Source organism: Grammomys surdaster, unplaced genomic scaffold, assembly GCF_004785775.1.
Source record: "Grammomys surdaster isolate TR1022 unplaced genomic scaffold, NIH_TR_1.0 126313, whole genome shotgun sequence".
In the NCBI taxonomy this organism is placed as follows: Eukaryota; Metazoa; Chordata; class Mammalia; order Rodentia; family Muridae; genus Grammomys; species Grammomys surdaster.
This window is the reverse complement of record NW_021621113.1, coordinates 1,730,047-1,751,904: the sequence shown is the minus strand read 5'-3', so window position 1 is coordinate 1,751,904 and position 21,858 is coordinate 1,730,047. Positions and strand designations below refer to the sequence as shown.

Below are 21,858 nucleotides of genomic sequence, written 5' to 3'. Positions count from 1 at the left end.
GAACCTGGAGGCAGGAGCTGATGCAGGGGTCATGGAGGGACACTGTTTACTGGCTTGCTCAGCCTGCTTTCTTATAGAACTCAGGACCACCGGCCCAGGTGTGGCCCCACCCACAATTGCCTAACCAATTCCCCTATCAATCACTCTTCCAAACCACTCAACTAAGTTGTGAATTGGAAATTGTAGTTACAACTGACAAACTCTCTCCTGCCCAACAGATAGCCACTGTAGTTACCCTCTTTCCTTTTTTATTACTTATATCCTTTTTTTTATTTTTCCTTACTCTCTCCAGCTCAACCTAGGGCTCCAGGCTCCTTCAGTAGACCCCACCCCATTTTCTAATCTAGACTCCACCTACTAGGAGGTACCGTCACCGCAAAACCAATGGAAAGAGTCAGAATAGTACCGAGCTACACCCCCAGGCGTTGATCCTGCAAGATTATTTGTTCCGGTACCAGAGCTCCTGAGACGATGAGACGCTCATTGGCTGACGTCATCTGAGAGGCGGCCGATAGGGGAGTTGCCCACCGGTTCTCGCGCGATGCCTTTTGGGAGTTGTGGTCTCAGAGACGGAGTTCCCGGGCCGCCGGCGCCAGGACTCTGCGTCCCAGCATCCCCTGCAGGAGTCCGGGAGCACTTCCGTCCTGTTGTGAAGTGGGTGTCTCTGTGGGTGAGTCTGGGTGGCGGATGGGGTGCAGCTGAGTCTCAGGCGTTGGGCTGGAGGCTTTGGAGGTGGTGGTACCCGGGGGGGAGGGGAGCTGGGAAGGTGAGGGGGAAAGCATCGTGGCGCGCGCGCGCGCGCGCGTGTGTGTGTGTGTGTGTGTGTGTGTGTGTGTGTCGGGGCGGGGGTGGGGGCGATCAGACTATGCAGCGTCTGGAGATGGGCAGGGTCACCGAGGGGTCGGGATGAAGAGTGAGTTGGAGAGGCGGGCAGTGAGGCGGGTATTACAGAGATCTGTGGGTGAGGTGGTAGGGATGCGTTTTGGCTATGTGGGGAAGTCACCTTAGAGTCTAGAAAAGCACAGTCAAGGGGAGAGAGGATTCAAGAGCCAGGCAAAGAAGTGAAGAGGCCCTGAGCTGGAAGTCTGACCTTAAAATAGTGCTTCATTCTCCACACCCGAGTTCATATCATCAGTGCCGGGACTAGCTATTGTGTTCAATCCCAAACCTGTACTTCTTTCCTCATAACTGATGGAAATGAAAGGCATCTTTATCTACTGACCCACCTACCCTCTACTGACCCACCTACCCTCTACTGACCCGCCCACTCTCTGCTGACCCGCCCACCGACCTACTTGTTTTACCAGCTGATTCCGCCTGCACCCGCATTCTTCCCCACTCACGCTGGTTTGCCTTACACTGTTCCTAGCTTGCCGTTTCTTTAGTTATCTCTTAAAATTACTTCTGTCTTCCGAGAGCCTCTGCACAAGTGTCTACATTTTCATTTCTCCAGCTCGGACAAACATTGCAGCCAGTGTGATCTGTTGAAACCCTCAACTCTTGATTGTACTTTCTGTTCATTCTCCAGCTTGGAATCCATCCCGGGCATGCAGCACGTGTTGAATGAAATCTGATCTCATAGATTCTTTACAATTCCCTTTGCAGCCCACGTTTCCCATACTGCACACTCTGAGGCTGCCAAAGTGTTCCCCATTCTCTGGGCGGGCCATTTTGGTTCTCCAGTATTACATAGCCCGTCTCTCTGCTGTACCCATCCCCTCTTCTCTCTGCAGAGAACCACCCAAGAACCAATTCAACAGTTCCCTTAAGCCAGTTGTCACCTCCAACTTCCCAGCTCCCAAATCATACTATATTTACAACATTGGATTAATATAATTATCTGTGACTTTTTTTTTTTTTTTTTTGTCTTTTCCACTTGTTAGCTTCCTCAGGACAGGGAGTGTCTGGATCATCTCCACTTTCCTTTGTCCAGCCCAGGACAGTAAACACCTAATGTTGAACAAGCAAATGAGTAAATGTTTGGCGAATGTGGACTAAAGACTCTCAGGGTGAGTGTTGTTAGACCTTGTTTGAAGATGGCTACGGACTTCCAGGGGTATGAGCTTCAGTCTTCTTCTGACATTCATGTCTGCTGGGAGCTGAGGCTGTTGGGGGCTTAAGGACAGTGTTGGCCAACACATAGGGATGTATACAGTGGTTTCCTTTTCCCGAGGCCTTGCCATTGCTAATTGATCACAATGTCTATTCATAGGGAACTTATTTCTCAGCAGGCTACTCTAGGTGGTTACCCCCACGATGGAGGATGGTCTGCTAAGTGAGTCCTGTCTTCCGTTGCTAGTTCGAGTCCTTAGATGGGGGTCTCACTCCTTACAGCCATAGATTGTACAGTTAGCCTAGTAGGACTGACAACCTTTGGGAGCTCCCAGTTCCTTACTGTTTCGAGGTCCCTAACCAATCCAGTCCTTTCTCTGGACCCCAGGAGCATCTTCTCTCCCCTCTTGTTGTTACAGGAGTGGGTAGAGGGTGGAACTTAGCTTCACATTTACATCCGGCGCCCCAGTTGTCAAGGCCCCGCTCAGCTTCCTCATGGTTAAGTGGAACCAACTAAATTTTTTAAAAAAATTGAATGTGAGAATTTCATACAATGAATTCTGGTGGCCCTGATTTTGATTTGGGGACTCTGCACTCCTTCTAAGTCTTTCAGGGTACTGGAAGAGAAACCTTTGTGATTTATTTATCCCAGACTTCTGGAAAGACACCTTGCTTCAGTTCAGTGTCAAGAAAGGCTCACAAAATTAAAAGCAGGTGGGGAGTAGCGGAGACATAGGGAGTAGCACCACATGCAGAGACGTAGTGGGAGCCCACGTGGGTTGAAGTCTGCCATCATGCCTTATTTAATCCTCATGTGTCTGAAGCAATTCTGGCTGTTGTCAGCATCTGAACTCTAGAGGTCTAGTTTCTCTTGGAAAAGATGGAAGAACTGGGGACATCCTGGGCCCCGTCCCCTCAGGGCTTCATGGTGGGTCACAATCCCTGCCCACTTCAGTGTTCATGGTTTCCCTTTCAGGTTCGTTTCAGGCTTGCTGACTGCTTATTCTGCTCTTGTTTCACAAGTTAGCCTGGGGTAAGAGCTGGGTAGGACAGGAGGCTGTCTGATCTTCACGGCGTGGCACTCAGCTAAGAGGCAGACGTGGCTGTAGAGTCTCACTCTTCCCTGGATGTCCTTGTCTGTTTCCCATAGCATTACTCTAGCAGTCAGGAGGATGTGATGGGATTACAGAAAATGGTGGGAGACTGACCTGGGCCTCGTCCTACCTCAGACACTTGGTGGGTCTCTCTCTTTGAGAAGTTCTGTTTCTCTCTATACATCATAGCTTAGGAGTCCTTTGGAAAGGACTCAGTGAGCACTCTGTCTTTGCATAAGCTCACTAACACAGCCAGGTTTTCTAGTGTGACCATGAGACAGAAGAATTGACTTCTGTCTGATGATGTGGTGGGAAAGATAGCCTGTTTCTGTTCATTGACAAGAAAGGCTCATGGAGTAGCGGAGACATGGGGACCAGCACCACACGCTCACCATGGAACAGTTATGGGTGGAATCAACTCCGAGACTTAGAGAGTGTGCTTTCTCTCTCTCTCTGGTCTTCCTGGGTCATGGGTGTTCCAGGTCATAGACTTTCATCTTAGCACTAAGGACCCTCCACTTCCTTGTCTGGAAGATTCTGTGCAAATACAGATGGAGAATGCTTAGCACTGTACTTAGTGTCAATAAAAGGCACCTCTTGGAGGCCTGGATCTATCTCTGGTGGCCTCAAGGCTGGAGAATGCCCTTGCCCAGCTCCTGGATGACTGTGTTGACCTCCCTTCCCCTGCAGTAGTCTGTAGTCCATATGGGAAGACAGATATATGATTCTGAAAGGGGTTTCTACTATCTGTTTGAAATGAACATTTGGGGGTTTTTAGGATCTCTCCCCCCAAAGATGTCCTCGGCTCTGGCTTGGTGACCAGTGGCTGCTCATTGTCTGATGGGTGTCCCCTTATGCAGGAGCGTAGGAACCTTTGCTTGCCAACTTACTGTCTGTTCCTAAACTGTAACTTTGTGAAGGCTGAAGGGACTCTCTGTCCCAGCTATTGCTGGATCTGGAGCTCCCTGTACAATGCAGGGCACATGATGGGTGCTCCGTGAATGCCTGACAGGTTAGTCCTTGGGTATGACAGTGACAGATTATGTGTTTGGATTAGTGTGTCGGGAAAATGTGTTTTTTTTTTTCTTAAAGTTATGAAATGTTAATTCTTATGTAAATCACGGACATTCTAGACTTTTGATATAATAGATTCATATATTTAATACAAGGCAACAAAATACTTTAATGGTCCTGCTGTTTATCGTATTGAGGGTAGGTATACTGGCCTGTTGTAGTGGCATTGTCCACTGTAGGGATAGGTGACTGCAAAGCATGAGTGAGCATTTATCTCAGAGCCATGTATCAGCTGCTTTGGGGGGGGAGCAGGGATGGTGGTGGGGCGTGACAGAGCACACCAAGGAACTCTTCCTGGAGGAAGTGACATGTGGCTTAGTGGCAGGGGGATGAGCCAGAAGTAGCCCAGTGGCCATGTGTTCTCTAAGCATCTTCCTAAGTACAATGGAAATCTTTTTGGCTAGTCTCTATTTTTTTGTCACCCTTGCTTTGTCTCCACACATCCCAGTTAGATGGCCCAGGACACCAGATGCCACCATCCGTCGCCTCTGGTTCTGCTGTGCCATCCCTACTTAGATGGAGTCAGTGCTTCTCTAGGCAAGACAAGGTATCTAGAGGATAGTCAAGTGAAAATGTTGGAGCCGTGAAGTATGCAGACAGCTTTGGCTGGAGTTTTAGAAATTTCAATTTAGAGATGGTGAATAACATCAGGTATGTGGGATGACTGGAGAGCGGGGGTGATTTTGCCAGATGACCGTTCATAAACGAGGACCAAGGTTCGAGTCTCGGGAGGCAGGTCTCAAGGAAGAGGTGACCCTCTTGGAGTCCAGCTTTGGGGAAGGTTAGCTTTGGCACGTGGTGTAGCAGAGAGGACAGCCACACTAGAGTCAAAGACCAGAGGTTCAAGGTTCTTTGATTAAACATTTAGGTGTGTCCCAAGAGATATAACATGGTGCTGTCTTCTTGTAAAGTGAGCTGGGTGCTGGCTTTAGTGCTTGATCATGGTCTCACTTCCTGCCCTTTGCAAAGCATTGTCTCTGAGACTTCCTGTGCCTTCACAGGTCATGGAAGGTCCTCTCCCTCACCGTGTCCTTTGTCTTTCTGCCTTCACAGTCTTGGGGAGCAGTCCCTCCCCAGGAGTCCGTTGAAGGACACATTGCTAATGCAGGAAGCCACCACCGGATGAGGACAGCCCTGCTGAAGTGAAGCATCCAGGCCAGATGATGGCTGTGGCCTCGCCTCCACCAGAGCCAGAAGACCTCTTGATTGTGAAGCTGGAGGAGGACTCGTGGGGATCAGACTCCAGACCCGAGGAGGAGAGCCATGGCCCTGTCCCTGGCCCTGAAGTTTCCCGACGGTGTTTCCGTCAGTTTCAGTACCGGGATGCGGCTGGACCCCACGAGGCCTTCAGCCAGCTCTGGGCCCTCTGCTGCCGTTGGCTGAGACCTGAGCTTCGCCTCAAAGAGCAGATCCTGGAACTGTTGGTGCTGGAGCAGTTCCTGTCCATCTTACCCAGGGAGGTGCAGACCTGGGTGCAGGCACGACACCCTGAGAGCGGAGAGGAGGCGGTGGCCCTGGTGGAGGATTGGCACCGAGAAGCTTGGGCTGCTGGACAGCAGGTGAGGCTAATAGTCTGATCTCTAAGAAGCTGGTTAGGTAAGGGATTGAATTAATAATTGCCCCTAAATTGCAATAATAGTGATCATTGAGCAACTACCGTTTACTGAGCCCTGCTGTGTAGCAGGTAGTATTCCAACTGCTTGATTTGTATTAACTCATTTAATTCTGCCACAGATTAATGAGGTGGGTCGGTACTGTTAGCCTAATTTTCCTAGTGAGGAAATGGAGGCAGAGAAAAGACAGATAATTTGTTCAAAATCACCAGCTACTGGATTGTAGAGGCAAGATTTGTACTTGAAAAAGCCTGACTAAAAGGTGTGTGCCTAACCACCATTGAAGCTGCCTCCCAGTACCATTCAGTGTGCATAATCTGTATAATGCTGGATGTCCAACACAGTCATCACACGCCCCTGGATCGCTTTGGATGCTTATTGCAGCCCATAGGCAGAAATAGCTTTACTGTTTCCATTTTGTAGATTAAGGTTCTAAGAATCAGATGGTTCATGGAGGACACTGGGAGAGGGAACCAGAGCCTAACCCCCCTGATCTTTGGGTTTCAAGGCCATGCATGCCCTTTCTGCTAAGGAACTGATGCCTCATCTTCAAACGTGCAGTTTAAAATGCTTCTGAGGGTGAGGCTCGGTTGAGCATTCTCTGACATCCTGTGAGCGAGTGCCCACTGTGCTTCAGGCCCTCTTCTGAGTCTTTTATATGCGTATGTCACCCAGTCAGCCACTGGGTGCTGTTTTTCAAATGATCTAACAGCAAGGTGAGTAGCTTGTCCAAATTTGAGAGTGGTAGAGCCAAAAAGGGGCAGTGTGGATTTCACATCCTCAGTCTCAGTGATTGACAAGCAACTCTGAGAGTCTATGATATATGTCATTTTCCTGTGGCACACAATTTGGATCCTACTTGCAGCTGCCTTGAAGGGTCAGCCCCTGTAGCTGACTTTCACCTCAAACCCTTGCCGCTCTCCACTTGTTACAGTCAGGAATCCCCATGGCCTCATACTTGACCACATCTGGTTGTGGGGATTCTGTGTTTGAGAATACATATGCTGTAAATGACAAGGTTCTCCGTCCGTTTAAACTGTAAAGCTCTGTCCAGATGAGAGAGGGAGTTGCCAAGGTCGGTGGCTCTGCCCCCAGGCTCCTTTACAGACTGGCAGAAAGCTGCCATTTCACATCTGAGAACAGAGGTTGAGCTTATGCCTCTTAGTATACCCCCACCCCTCTTTACATCTTTCAAGAAGCCTGAAGTGTCAGAGAAGAAACAGTGGAAGACTTGAGACTCTGGAGCTGGAGGACGAAGAACGTGAGACCCTGAATGAGGATTGACAAGGTGTTTTCAATACTCCATCTGGGAAGCCAGACTAGGCTACTTTTTCACAAGGGCCACCCCTGTGAGGTGGCCAAAGGTTGAACCCTCCTAATATAGAAGAGATAAAGCACTGGCATTTCTGTAACTTCCACTGACTGGTTAGAGTGGTTGTACACAGTGTGCTCCAGGGATCCTCCTGCATTCTCCTCTCTTGGGCTGGGATGACAGGTGCACACTAGTTTTTACCTGGGTGCTGGGAATCAGAACTTAGTTCCTTATCCTGCTGTGGCAAGCACTTTACTGACTGAGCCTTCTTCCTACTGCCCAATTGACAGTTTCTTAATGATTATGAACATCTATTCATATGCTTTTTTGGCATCTGTAAATCTTTGGTGAGGAGTCTGGGCTATTGTGGTTCTTTTGCCTTTCTCTATAAACTTAGAATCGATGTTAAACAAAGATCCAACAAAAATTCTCAATAAAATACTTAATAGCCAACTTCAAGAACAGGTCAAAACAGTCAAGCCAGCTTCGTCCCAGAGATACAGGGATGGTTCAACAGTAACTAAATGTAGACTTCCACATAAATTGATTTAAGTGCAGAAACCACATCTCATATGCAGAAGAGGCCTTTGACAAACTCCAGCATCCCTTTGTAATAAGAGTTCTAGAGAATGGGCGAATACAGGGGACATAAAATGTCATAATAATGGGTATGATACCAGCCCACAGCCAACATCAAACTAAATGGAATATTTCTGCTGAAATCAGGAATAAGATTAGACAAGAGTATCCCCTCTCTCTTCTCCTGTTCAAGATAGTGGTTGTATTCTTAGCTAGAGCAATAAGACAGGAGAGAGATCAAAGAAGCAAATAGGAAAGGAAAATGTCGAAATATCCAATTCATAGCTGGTAAACACGTTTTAAAAATTATTAGGATACAAAATTAACACGCAAAAATCAGCTTCCTGTATGCAAACAGCAAACACTAGAGAGAAATCAGGGGATCATTATTTACAATTTCCCCCCTTCCCACCCCCCCAAAAAAAAAAGCCCCTTGGAATAAATCTAACCAAGAAACTGAAAGACGTGTACAATGAAAACTTTAAGACACTGAAGAAATGAAGGAAGATACCAGAAAATGGAAAGACATTCCACGCTTATGGATTGGTAGGGTTAATATTGTGAAAATGGTCATTGTACTGAAAACAGTCTACAGATTCAATCCAGACTCCATCAGAAGCCCAACACAGTTCTTCATAGAAATTGAAAAAAATCTTTATATAGAGACACAAAAGACTCAGGATAGCTAAAACCATCATGAATTAAAAAAAAAAAAACTGTAGACATCAGCATCTCTGATTTCAAGTCATACTTTGAGATAATGCTAGTAAAGCCAGCATGGGTCTGGCACCCAAGCAAACATGTTTGATAAATGGGGTAGAAGTGAGGACCTGGATAAAAAGCCCACACTTTTACAGCCACCTGATTTTGATAGAGAAGCAAAAAATACACAGTGGGGAAAAGACAGCTATCTCAGTCACTGTTCTGTTGCTATGAAAAGATACCATGGCCAAGGCAACTTGTAAAAGGAAGCTACAATTTCAGAGGGCTAGTCTATGACCATGATGGGGGCAAGCAAGGTGGTGTGTGGGCATCGTGCTGGAGCATCAGCTAAGAGCTTACATCCTGATCAGCAAGATAGAGGCAGAGAGAATAAAACTGGCTTGCTCAGAGAGGTCAACCCACCTAGGAATGGCACTGCCCAGAATGGGCTAGACCCTTCCACATCCATTAGCATAGGGAAAATGCCCTCCCCCAGTTGAAACTCCCTCAGATAGCTCTGGGATGTGTCAAGTCGACAGGTGAATATGACCAGGGGAGGGGGGAATCTTGTGGGGAAGGGTAGAATACAGGTGTCATGAAAAGGGAAAGAGAATAATGGGGGAAAAGGGTTAAAGGGATGAGGGAGGGCAAGGTGGAGCAGGTAGTGTCGGGAGGGATAATAACAAGACCTTTGCAGATGCTATATGGAAAAATGACACACACACACACACACGCACGCACACACACACATACACACACACACATACACACACACCACACACACACACACACACACACACCACACACACACACACACACACACGCACACACACACACACACACAGACACAGAGGAATGGAGTTACCCTACAAAAGAAACAATGCTTTTCCCAGGTACCAGGCTGTTAAATAAAAAGCCTAGTTCCAGATAGGGTTAACTCTTTTCAAGTTGTTGGTCAGTGGGATCCCAAAGGCCACTCCACAAACATTACAGGCTATAGCCCTTGCCCCTGGTTGCCCTCCAGGACTTAATGGTAAGACCCTGTTGCTGAAGACACTGCATACTTGAATTGTAGCACAAAGAGAAATCAAGCTGGTACCACCCTGGAAGTTTCATCCCCACTGGCTAGCTTTCCTGGTGGCAGAAGGGTTTTTGCCAGACGAGTGGCCTGGCAAAATCTCCCCGCTGGTGCGATGTTGGTGGCAATGTTATGGGGGATAAGGTGGCCTGATTTCGTTTAAGGCCTGCTTCACAAGATGGAACTCATGCTTTATACTGTTAGCTGGACTAAAAACCTACTGACTAGGTCACAGGCCTTAGCGGAGAACCAAATTCTGCTAAACAGACATAGTATTAAACTGCCCCTTAAATTCTTACCTTTATTTCCATGGATTACTGCATCTTCTGTCACGAGAGAAACTATTTTTGCAGTAGACGTGGATTAAGGCAGAGACTGACAGCTTGTTACCGTGCAGAGTAAGAGACTGGAGTCCTGAGCTCTAACCGGGACGATCTACCGTATACTCTCCCCCGAGGCTCAGGAAGCATCGCAAAACGGGAGACAGGGAGTAGCTGCCTGCAGTGATAGATTCTTTGCCAGACATGGTCAGGCTGCTATACTCATGAGCTCCGGGCTGGGACCTCAACCTGCTCTTCTGGAAGAGCATCGCGTGCTCCCAGCTGCTGAGCCATCTCTCCAGTCCTGGCTTCTTCTGGATGCAGTGCTGGTAACTCACCTCCAAGCTCTGTAATTCTCACTGTATCCCGAGGGCTTTTCCATTTTTATTTTTTTAAAGTTGTAGTTTCATGTAATTTAAAGTACTTTTACATTTCTCTTGAAATTTCTTCCTTGACTCAAATATCTACTTGTATATTGCTTGAGCCCCAAGTATATTGGAATTTTCCAGCTACCTTTCTGTTTCTGAGACACGTCCATGTGATTTGAGAGCACACATGTCACGGTCCTGTCCTTTCACATTCTCTTAGTGTGTTTTGTGGCCTGTCATGTGGTTGCCGTGGCAATGAACTATCCATGAGGGTAGATCTTGTACTCCTTTGTTAGAAGTTCTACCTTGCAGAATTCAACGATCCCTCTGCTCTTCCACCCCACCAATGAGTCTACGCCACTCGCTCTCTTCCCTTCAGCCGTCTTTGGTTTTGGCCGTTCCAAGAGCACTGCTGACGTTACCGGCTGTACTCATCCTCCTCTGCTTCTGCCAGTTTTGGACTGTGTTATTAGCAGTACAGAGGATCCAGGTGTGTGTAATCCTTACCTGGATTGTGGATCAGTAAGCCTTTGTATCATAATTGACCCCTGTATCATATCATGAAGCCATTCTTCAGCCCTGGGAACTTCTCTCACTCTGAAGTCCGATGTTCTGAAATTCACACAGATTCTCTCACTCCACCCTCCTTCACGTGCATGTGTGTGATGTGCATGCGCATATATGCATGCATGTTTACATGCCTGTGAGGATGTGCTTATGTGTGTGTGTGTGTGTGTGTGTGTGTGTGCTTGGAGGCCTGAGGTTGATGCCAGGAATCATCTTTAATCACTCTTATACCTTGAGGTGGAGTCTCAGTCAGACCCAGAGATCACGGATATGGCTAGTCTTACTAGCCAGCTTGCTCTTGGGATCCCCAGTCTTTGCTTACTAAAGCTGGCATTACAGACAGGCCGCCATGAATACCCTGTATTTACCTGGGCTGTGGGGAACTGGTTTGACCTGAACTGCTTGTGTCAAGAACTTTAACCACCGAGGCATCATCTCCCAGCCCACTTTCTATTGGTTAGGGTTAACTTGTTACCTCTTACTCCCTTTCTGGCATTTTATCTGTAAGATGTCGCTGGATTTAAAGTGGGTTTCTTAGTTACAGCAAATATTTGGGTCTTATTTTATACAATCTTGGCCTTTTAGTTGGTTTGTTTATTTATCTTTGAAGTAGGGTCTTACAGTGTAATCCAGCCTGGCCTCAAACTTGCAATCCTCCTGCCTCAGCTTCCCAACTGCTGGGATTGCAGACAAGAGTCACCCTGCCAGCTAGTTAATGTGTTTAGACCATTGACACCTGGGTTACTATTTTTTAAGTTTTGTGGTTTGATAATCCCAGCTTTCTGCTCTCTGACACTGGTTCATGCTTAATAGTCTTCAAAATGTTGCTTGCCTTTTAGTGTGCCTTGTAAGCTTTGGTTAAAAGGTGGCATATGATGTCTTGGGTGGAAGAGCTATGTAAACAAGTCTTTTGTAATGAGGTGGCAGTGTGTGTCTGTGGGCAGTCTGTAGCTCTGTGATCAGCCTGTGCTCTGGACTCTGAATTTTATCAGTATGTCTCAGGCTTCCTCTTTTGGGTGGAGCAGGCTGCTAGAAAGGGCTTCAGGTGGGTGCTTCCATCACCTGTGCAGAACAGTAGGGAAATGGAGCGGGCAGCTCCTCTATGTAAAGTAGGCTATGCTCAGCAGTGTTTCACTGGCGTGTTTCACAGTGGTTCCTGTCCCTGCCCGACCCCGCCCTGCAGATGCATGAGGGGACTTTTCCCTCACTGCAAGGAAGGGTGGAACTCTTGGAAGTAATACCCAGTAAAGCTTACCTGCCCTTGTGACTGGGTCTCCTGGAGCTTGACTCTCAGGTTGCCTGCCAGCTGTAGGGCTTTTGTGCCCGCACTGGGCCCTTCAGAGGTCTCTGCTCTGGTGAATTCACCCTCTCTTACTTCTCCAGCTTTGAGGGCAGGCATAGGTAGTAGGGGTTCACTTCTCTTCTGGATGTAAGAGCTTTGAGTTTTGTTCAGTTTGGGTTTGTTCAGCTTACTTCTTGTTGAGGCAGTGCGACGACTTCTAAGCTCCTTACTTACTGGGTTAGAAACTCGAGATCCTCCTCATGGTGTCTCATGCATCTCCATTGTCAGTTGAATCTGCCTTTCTTCTGTGTTGGCAGTTCTGGTCCAAGGATTAAAGTCTTTGCTGTGGTATGGCAGTGGCTGGAGGGGCTGGGTAGAGAGAGAGTGAGGATGGTCTTTGCGTCTATTCATGCAGTCTCTCCATTGACTGTAACTACTTAAGAGGCAAGCAGGCTTATAAATATGCTTGCAAACTATTTTTAACATCACAAAATTTTATATCATTTGCTTCTGTAAATCAAGACCATTTTCAATAGTGATCACCTGCTTGAAATACTTGTGTAGCCTCCCAGAATTCAACAAGACAGAACTCATTTGGTAATATATACAGAGCTCATTTGGTAGCATAGAGAAAACTCATTTGGTAGTATAGACAGAACTCATTTGGTAGTATAAATGCCGATTTGTTTTCTGAAGTCAGTCCGATAGCTTTCTTGTTGTGTTAAAACCCTCTTTGAATCTTAAGAATCTGTTAGTTATCCCCATGGAACACGCTCATACTCAAAATAACAATCCTGTCCCGTTGAATGGACCATACCGATCGGATAGTTGGAAGTTTTAACTTTGTGTGTAGGGACTGGAGCTATGCTCTGAAGACTCCAGGTCCTTCGAAGCAGTTCAGGAGTTCCAGAGGTTTCAGCTGCAGCCAGTGGCCCACTGCTCTGAGGGACAGCCTCGGAAACAGTGGGTGGAGAATACATGTCCTGGCCTTTCCAAGATACCACCTGAGTCCTTGAAAGAGAGTGGTAAGTACCAAGGATATGGGGACATAAGAGAATGAGGCCTTGCCTCCCAAGGATGGGCTTAGGAGGTGGGGAGAAAGGACATGCAGAATTGAAGGTACACGATGGGATGGATGTCTGATGGATGTTGTTACTGAGCACAAGGTTAAGAAGCTTTGTGAAACGGGATGCTTGTAGCACGCCCCACTCGCTGGAGTTTCACAGAAGGTGCTGGCGTTGCAGTGGGGTGGGTGCTGCTCACAGGATGGGGTCTGGTACCTCACACATGGCACATCACTGAAAACAGCTTAGGAGTCCCATCCTCTATAGGAAGTGAAATGGCAAGTGTGTGCCGGGCGTGGGGCACCCTTGGTGTGATCCCACCGTGACCTTTGGGAAGCTGTGTCTCAGAAGGAAGTGGTTTTAGAGAACTGAAGCTTTTATCTCACGAGACTGTTCTCTTCTTCAGCTGTCTTTACTCCCCAAGCCCTAGCTGTTCCAAGGACAGCGAGCATTGGCGATTGGGAGGTGGCAACCAAGTCTCAGGTAAACTACTGTTTTCTTTTCATGTCATCCTCTTGGATGTGCCCCACCCCCAACTCAGGCCTCCCCAGCAGAGGGGTATAGAGCATAGAGTGTTAGCCCTTGCCCCACTGGCCTGCTGCTAATCCATTGACTGTGATGCTGGCCCCGCACATGGCTGTAGTGATCTCTCTTTGGCCTGGTCAGGTTCCCAGGCTGTTTTTAAAGTGTCATTGATATTTAAGGTCCTCTGTGTATGTGTCACAGGAAACCCTGAGCCCCAGTAGACAAGCCAAGGAGGAGCCCTGCCTGGACCCTGCAGGAGGTGATTGTGGGAACGGTATGTGTCTGGGTAAGGAAAGCGTGCTCTGCTCCAGGGCCCAGCTGGCCTATTTCTCGTACACTCTGTTCCAAGAGAGGGGTTGCCATTTCCTTAGAACCAGAGCTCAGCCCTCTGGACTTTGAGGGGAGGAAGAAGACTGGCTCCTTGTAGCCATCCATGTAGAGTCTGCAGGTTGGGATGGGGCTGTATGCGGTTTCCTAGAGCTGGCCCTGCTGGGGCTCATCACCTGGGTATAGTCACCTTGGTCCAGAACTGGAAGAGGCTCTCTGTCTCAAAAGTTCAGCACCCACTGAGAACTCCTCTTGGGGTCAGACTACTGCAAAATGGTCATGAGAAAAGCGAGTAGCAAGGGCTTCCAAATACTCAAAGCTCATGTGGCTGGCACACCTTTCTCTGAAGGCCACCCATGCTAATGGGCCCTTCCCCGGAGGGAGGGAGGGAGGGAGGGAGGGAGGGAGGGTGACACGCAAATGGGATGAAATAGGAAAGGTTGTGACAAGATTAACTCGGGATAGGCTTAGACTAGACATCTGAGGGCTGCTTACTGGACAGTGGCACCCCAATAGTGCTTGTTTAAATGAACCGATCAAGAAATGCTGAATTAGGGTACCCTGAAAAGGCTTAACATCCAAATTCTTTATCTAGATCGCCTCAAACATTTCCTGTAACGAAAGGCTTTCTGCATTGTTAGGACCAGGTGCTGTCGGGAAGGTCTTCCTGTAAATCAGCTACATTGTTAGGAGCCCAAAGGAGGAGGTGTTCCAGGCATGCTACCTGTTAGCTCGGCAATGCTCTAGGGCTCTACGTTCGATTCATTCTCTCTCTCCCTCTCTTGACCTTTCTCTCTCCTTCCGTCCACCAGTGAGTTGTGTCTGATGGGGTTGTTTGAGGCCCTGTGTTTGTCACCTGTGACTCCATGCTAGCCCCCCTGTTCTGTGATGTACTTCATAACAGCATGGCAGCTAGCCGGTCCCTTTCATTTTCACTGCGGCTCCTGTGTCTCTTCTAAGCACCTCTCTCTAGGGAGATCATCATGGGAGTTTCTCATCTGTCTCGTGGAGGAGAAGGGTGCGAGTTTCAGGATAGAAAGGAGAAATCCGTCTTGTGGAGGAGAAATACAGTCCAACAGGGTCATTTCTGCTCAGTCATTTCTGTCCTTTCTTTTGTGTAGGAGTTCCAGCTTCAAAGCCAAGTGTCACCTCCCAGCATGAGCAAGGACCAGAGATTTTGGGTCTGAGCCTTATAAATTCTGGGAATGGGAGCACTGCAGAGGATAGCCTGGACAGTGAGCAAGACAAGCCAGCCCAGGCAGCAGTCTGGGCAGACTCAAGGGCCTGGGAAGAGCCATGCCAATGGGGTGCGGAGGACATGAAGGTGTCAGGTGTTCACTGGGGCTATGAGGAAACCAAGACTTTCCTGGCAATCTTAAGTGAGTCTCCTTTCTCCGAAAAGCTCCGGACTTGTCACCAGAACCGGCAGGTATACCGGGCTATCGCAGAGCAGCTGAGAGCACGGGGCTTCTTGCGGACTCTGGAGCAGTGTCGCTACAGGGTCAAAAACCTTCTACGGAATTACCGGAAAGCCAAGAACAGTCATCCACCAGGGACCTGCCCCTTCTATGAGGAGCTGGAAGCCCTGGTGAGGGCTCGGACAGCCATCCAAAGAACCACAAGTGGGCCAGGAGAGGTGGTGGCACTTCCCAGGCTGGGTGACAGCGACACTGAGATAGATGACCAAGACGAAGGGAACTGGGAGCCAGAGGAGGCCACGGAAGACGGCAGTGGTTCTGGCCTGGCTGCCGAGGAGTCTGTTCAGGGCCCCAGGATTGCAGGGGGCCCAGCTCTGCTCCAGAGCCGTGTTGGTAAGAACATGGCCTTTAACTGGGTCAATATCATCGAGGCTGCCCAAGGTTAGAGCTCAGTCTGTGAGTCGGATCGCTGACCCTAGAGTAAGGTGCTGAGTACCTGGGCCCTCCTCAGGCTCACTCTTCTCTGTACCACGTCTCTTAGTTGTAGCAGCAAATAACTCTGAAGACTTACTAGGCCTGGAGAGATTCCAGTTGCTTCTAAACGGTGTCACTGAGGACGCTCCCAGGTGGCACCTGAGCAATTGGATCGTGTCATTTCCATAGGTGTGTTTCTCTTAATGCCTGTGAGAACGGCCCTTTAATTCACAGATAGCATGTCTGTGGTAAGAAAGTGAGTGAAATACTGGAGTGTAGAGAAGAAACCAATAGTGTAGCCTTGAGAGTCACTGTTTGGCAAACACCTAATCTTGCAAAGGGAGAGTCACTGACAGCCATAGGCACATAGGCAGGATCAGAGCCTGGGCTTCTTCCTGCCTTGTGTTCATACAGCCCCTCCCCCATGCAGCCTCCTCGGGTTACATCACTTACCCGAATGGAGACTATACTGCATACCTTTCCTTCTTTGACCATCGAGGAAGGCGTGTCCTCAGCTATAGCCTGCCACCTGGTTAGTCAAGGTCCATTTGTGTCTCTGATCCTTGGGGAGTCTCAGATTCCATATATTGTTGAAAGGAGGACCCACAAAGGAGCCAGGGCATGCATTCTGAGTGAATTCAGGGAGAATGTCATGGATGAAAGTCACTTGTCAGCTGAAGCCAAGGGAGTGGGTCGCTTGATGCAGTGGCTAAAGCATGGCCACTATGGCTCCCTGTCAGCAAGACTGTCTCTTGAAATGGTGAGAGAGGATGCTTTGGCTGACTTCCCTAGTGTGTCTCTGAGAAGCAAGTTTGTGTTCCCAGGTCCTTCGACAGTTTCTGAGATCTGTCTTCTAGATAGAGAGGTGCAGGGGACCCCAGTCCTGATGACCTAGGTAAAGCTCCCAAGTCTCACACGTCTGACCTCTTCACTTCTGACAGCAGGCGTGCACTGGGGCTTCGAGGAGACCAAGGTCTTTCTGGCAATCCTCAGTGAGTCCCCCTTCGCTGAGAAGCTTCGCACCTGTCACCAAAACAGCCAGGTATACCGGGCCATTGCGGAGCGGCTGCGTGCGCTGGGTTTCCTGCGGACGCTGGAGCAGTGCCGATACCGATTCAAAAACCTTCTTCGAAGCTACAGGAAAGCCAAGAGCAGCCGTCCACCAGGAACCTGCCCATTCTATGAGGAGATGGACTCACTGATGAGGGCTCGAACTGTGATCAGAGCCATGGAGACGGTAGAAGACCCAGGTCTTCCTGGATCTGGGCAGAGTGGTACTGAGGCAGATGACCAAGAGGCCTGGGGGGAGATGGAAGATGAGGATGCCATTAGGCTTCTGACTCCAGATCCCCAGACTCCAGATGCAGGTGAGCCTGGAGGCACTGGATGTTGGCAGAATCTGCAGCCCTGTACAAAGATGGGTGTGGAAAGCACAGGGCACACCAAGACCAGCTTTGCAGCACGAAGGAGATTTATTTGCCCCAGAGGGACAAAGGGCAGGGAGTAAGAAACAAAGAGAGAAGATAGAGGATGAACAAGAGGATAAAGAAATAAGGCGGGGTGGCATGGCGGGGAGTGGTATTTTCCCAGCAGGAACAAAGGTCTGCCTTTGGATAGAGAGGAGACAGATATGTCCCATAGGCAAATGGTTTATAAAGGTACAAGGGGAAACCCTGTGTTAGGATGAGGCATTTAATCGGGCATGTTAATTAGATGAGCCAAAGGTAGCTTTTGATTGCTGGACTTCAGTACTTTGAACCTTTGAACCAATACAGGACCTTAGTGGTCAGCCTCAGGAGGAGGAAGTGGCCAAATTACGGGGACTAGACCTTGGAGGCTAGCTTTAGGAATGTAATCTAACAGTTCACCAAAGCAGAGAGAAGGGCAAGGCCTCCAAGCCATGTTTGCCATGCTCGGTCTACTAGAGCCCCTCAGGAACCAGGTAGATCATCTTTGTTTCTGAGCCAAAAGAATGAATGAGAGCAAACAGGAAAAGCCTGTGCTCTGCATAGATGCTATCATATGCCGTCATGTTTAGTACCAGCCTGCACTCTGGGTGGCCAATCTAGCTTTTACTGGGACATACCCGGGTAACTATGGGACTGATTGATGACACGGGGTCTGTTTAATGTGCTGGGGGACGAGAAGAGGTGTTTAGTATTGAATACAACTTCAGAGAAATGGCTGGGGAAGAGCCAGGCTGCATGGTCACTAGGGTGGGGTTACTGTATTCTAGACTGATGGGTAGCGGGGAGAGCCAGGCTTCATGGTGGCTGAGCTGCAGGGTAGGGGGTGGGAGGTTGGGGTGTTACATTTATAAGACGTGGGCTATAATATACAAATCAGTGTTAGCCAAATCGACAAACTTATGTGATATAGGTACAGTAATGCTAACCAGTGAATGAACAGATACCTTCCATTCCTGTCTGTTCTTTCAGGTTTTGAATTGAAGCATGAAGATGAAGACCAGATTTCAGAGCAAGATGTTTTGGAGGATTTGCCTGGGGCCTTATCAAGATATACCACTAAAGCTGTTTGCCAGCCTCATGACTGGGGAGAGGATCATGAGAACGGAAATGAAGGGGAGTGGAGGAGCACTCTCCCATGGGATGAGTGCTCCTCTGAGGAGGACTTAGAAAAACTCATTGACCACCAAGGCCTGTACCTCACAGAGAAACCCTACAGACGTGACACACGTGTGAAAAGCTTCAGTCAGGAAGTGCATTGCTTGGCCCCTCACCAGAGCCATGCAGGTGAGAATCCCTACAAGTGTCTTGCCTCTGGGAAGAGTTTTAGTGACTGTGCCAACCTCAATATCCACCAGCGACTCCATACTGGAGAGAAGCCATACAGATGCCTGGAGTGTGGGAATGGCTTCAGTGAACCTTCTCACCTCCTCACCCACCAGATAGCCCACAGAGGGGAAAAGCCCTATAAATGTGGGATGTGTTGGAAAAGCTTCACCCAGAGCTCAAACCTCCTGAGACATCAGCAGATCCACTCGGGAGGACCTCCTGACCATCAAGAGGAGCCTGGGGAGCATCTTGGCCAAAGTCCATCATTTAATGCTTACTGGAGACATTCTGCATGGGAGAGACCCAAACAACCTGAGGATCTCAGCACGGGTGCAGACTCTCCGGGAGCCTATCACCCAAACTCAGGGGAGAGGCTGTACCCGTGCCCCGAATGTGGAAGGTGCTTCTCTAAGAGCTCCGCCCTCATTAGTCACCAAAGAATCCACACAGGCGAGAAGCCATTCGAGTGTGGCACGTGTGGGAAAAGTTTCAGTAAGAGCTCCAGCCTGGCTAACCACCAACGAACTCACACCGGCGAGAAGCCACACAAGTGCTCCGACTGCGGGAAGTGCTTCAGCGAGCGCTCTAAGCTCATCACCCACCAGAGGGTCCACACGGGAGAGAAGCCCTACAAATGCCCCGAGTGTGGCAAGTTCTTCCGAGACCGGTCCAACCTCATCACCCACCAGAGAATTCACACGGGAGAGAAGCCGTATAAGTGCAGAGAGTGCGGGAAGTGCTTCAACCAGAGTTCCAGCCTCATCATTCACCAGAGGATCCACACCGGGGAGAAACCCTACAAGTGCACAGAATGCGGCAAAGACTTCAACAACAGCTCCCATTTCAGTGCCCACCGCAGGACCCACTCGGGAGGAAAAGCGTTGTAGGCCACACCTCCTCCTGACAGAAGAGCAATAATGTGTATCTATACCTCCCACATTACTAAAACACGCTAGAAAGAAACCCTCCGATGTTTAAGCGTGGCGTATGCTTAAGGACACCATCTTGGTAAAATTCGGGTAATTCAGAGGTTAATTTACAGCTACTAAGGATGGCAGTCCGAAGGTACTTCTCAAGTGTAATTTGGTTTGCACACTCCCAGCACACACACACAATCCTTAGGCTGTCCTTACATCTGCTGTCACTTGAGAGCTTAGTCAGTGAGACAGATGGGCAATGTGTGCTTAGAGTTGAGTCCGTGGCCCAACGTACTGGTTCCAGTTTCTTCCTGTGCCTTCACTACCCTTCCCCATGGAAAACAGTTCTTGTTCTTGGTAGTTTGCAGTTGGGGCAAATCCCCATAGGGAAACCTTGAAACCTCACAGTGAGAGGAGGTATAAGCCGAGAACCAGTGCCTGGGGTACCCCACCTCGAGGTCAGCAGCAAATGAGGCCACAGCGAGATCATCACAGAATCTTTAGTAATAGCAGAAATAGCTGTTCATTGAGCATTTGCTCCTTGGCAGCCCATGTGCCAAGCGCTTTATGTATCATCTCATTTAATCCTTAGAGTAGTCCCAGAGTAGAAAACGGAGGACTGGGCAAGTCAGGTGACCCACATTAATCACACATCTGAAAATGGGGGAGGCAGAATTCATCAAGACTCATGTGTCCCCAGAGCCCAAGGGGCTGTGTGCTCTCCCAAGCCCTCTTACATGAGGGCAGGTAGCTAGCATTAGGATCTCAAAGTATGATCATTAATGAACTCTGCCTTTCACACATACAGAAGTTGAGAGTTCCTGCAGATGAGAGGATTTGGGATGTTCAGAATTGGTGAGACACTCTTCCTGAGGCTGAGTTGTTACCAGAGCGATGGGTGAGAGTCACCATCTTTAGAGTAATATGGGTGAGAGGTAGGTAGACAGAGTCGGGAGCGTCTTGCAGTGAGATAGTGCTTTGGCTAAGAAGTGAGTTGACAAGTCCTTCCTCAGATCAGGTCTGCTTGTTGGTCACATGGCTGAGCACAGGTGACCAAGTCTTACCAAACAGGCCTTCCCTGTGCCCAGTCCCACCTGCCTTTTGATCTCTCTGGCTCATTTTCTTCATTTTCAGTCCGGATGCCTGAGGTGGAAGGAGTTGACACATTGTCCTCTACTGAGAGGGCTTAGAAAGGGTTCCATATTCTAGGTTCATGGCACCATTTTGGCTTGAGCCCTCTTGTCCCAAGATGCCCAGTGTGTCTCTCAGACCAGCCACTCACACGACAGACCATGACAGGTAGGTCCACACAGGCCGTGACAGGTAGATCCACACAGGCCACAACAGGTAGGTCCACACAGGCCACAGCAGGGAGGCCCATACACAGTGCTTTTCTTGCTTGTAGCACTTTGACCTCCATAGTTTTCCCTTAGGGTTTAAAAATGTTGACTAAGGACTCTGGCTTTCATAGACTTTTTTAAAGGAAGGTGACTTTCTTAACATCTACGTGTGACCTTAGAATGCCACTCGTATCCCAGTTACTTCAGGGCTGTGGGAAGTATTGATCGGATGGATAATAGCTGTGAAGAACTCGAAGACTGGAACGTTCTATTTGCATGTGAGAAAGTAGGTGGAAAGTCTTGCCATCCCTCCTAAAGGAGGTTGCTCCCCGGCCTTCTTCTTGTACCAGAACCTTTCCCAGGAACCAGTCCACTGGAGGCTACTTTCTGTCAACTCTCCTCAGCTTACCTTTCCTGGCTTATCTTATCTCAGGATCAGGGGTCATGGGGTATGCCCTGGCTAGAGATCAGCAAATGTCAGTTACTGCAATAAGAAGATGCGTAGAATACGCTGGGTCTGAAAGGAAGGTTCCTGAAAGAGAGAAGAACATTCTAGAGAAAGTTACTGAGGTATAAAAGACCTGGGTTCCAGGTGGAGGTAGAGGCCCAGGTTGTAGCCTAGGGTAAGGGACCGGGATGGTGGGACGGTGGCATCAGGGATTGCACAGATGCTGGGACAAGGTCATTCCCGGTGCAGCAATGCCTTAGGCTCTTTCCTTTCACAAGTTGGAAGTTTAGCTGGGTAGGCCCTTACTGGTGCTAATCTTTGTCAGTTCCAGCCTCTTTCAGCATATGCCTTAGCTCTAATTAAACTGCCTAGTGCTTTTTTTCTCTCCAAACCGTACATTTTGTATTTTTTTCTGTCTCATTTGTTTTTCATTAGAGTTATTGGTACTAACTATGCCACAGGCACAATGTTACAGTATTTTGAAATACTCCTTAAAAAAAAAAAAAAAA

General features: G+C 48.6%; 1 protein-coding gene across 1 annotated transcript; it reads left to right on the top strand.

The window, feature by feature from the left end:
* Nucleotides 1–568: 568 nt before the first annotated feature.
* On the top strand, nt 569–19,607 carry Zscan20 (zinc finger and SCAN domain containing 20). Its single transcript, XM_028759829.1, has 9 exons — nt 569–654; nt 1,884–2,009; nt 5,274–5,779; nt 12,895–13,066; nt 13,512–13,588; nt 13,832–13,916; nt 15,079–15,768; nt 16,791–17,216; nt 18,288–19,607. The coding sequence occupies exons 3-9, from the start codon at nt 5,381–5,383 to the stop codon at nt 19,529–19,531; spliced, it is 3,093 nt and encodes a 1,030-aa protein (XP_028615662.1). The 5' UTR covers nt 569–654; nt 1,884–2,009; nt 5,274–5,380; the 3' UTR covers nt 19,532–19,607.
* Nucleotides 19,608–21,858: the final 2,251 nt, after the last annotated feature.

Coding starts and splice junctions, on each gene's coding strand:
- Zscan20 (XM_028759829.1), top strand. CDS start 5,381: ATGATGGCTGTGGCCTCGCCTCCACCAGAGCCAGAAGACCTCTTGATT. Junction 13,067..13,511: donor TGAGTCCTTGAAAGAGAGTG/GTAAGTACCAAG, acceptor TCTCTTCTTCAG/CTGTCTTTACTCCCCAAGCC. Junction 15,769..16,790: donor TCTGCTCCAGAGCCGTGTTG/GTAAGAACATGG, acceptor CACTTCTGACAG/CAGGCGTGCACTGGGGCTTC.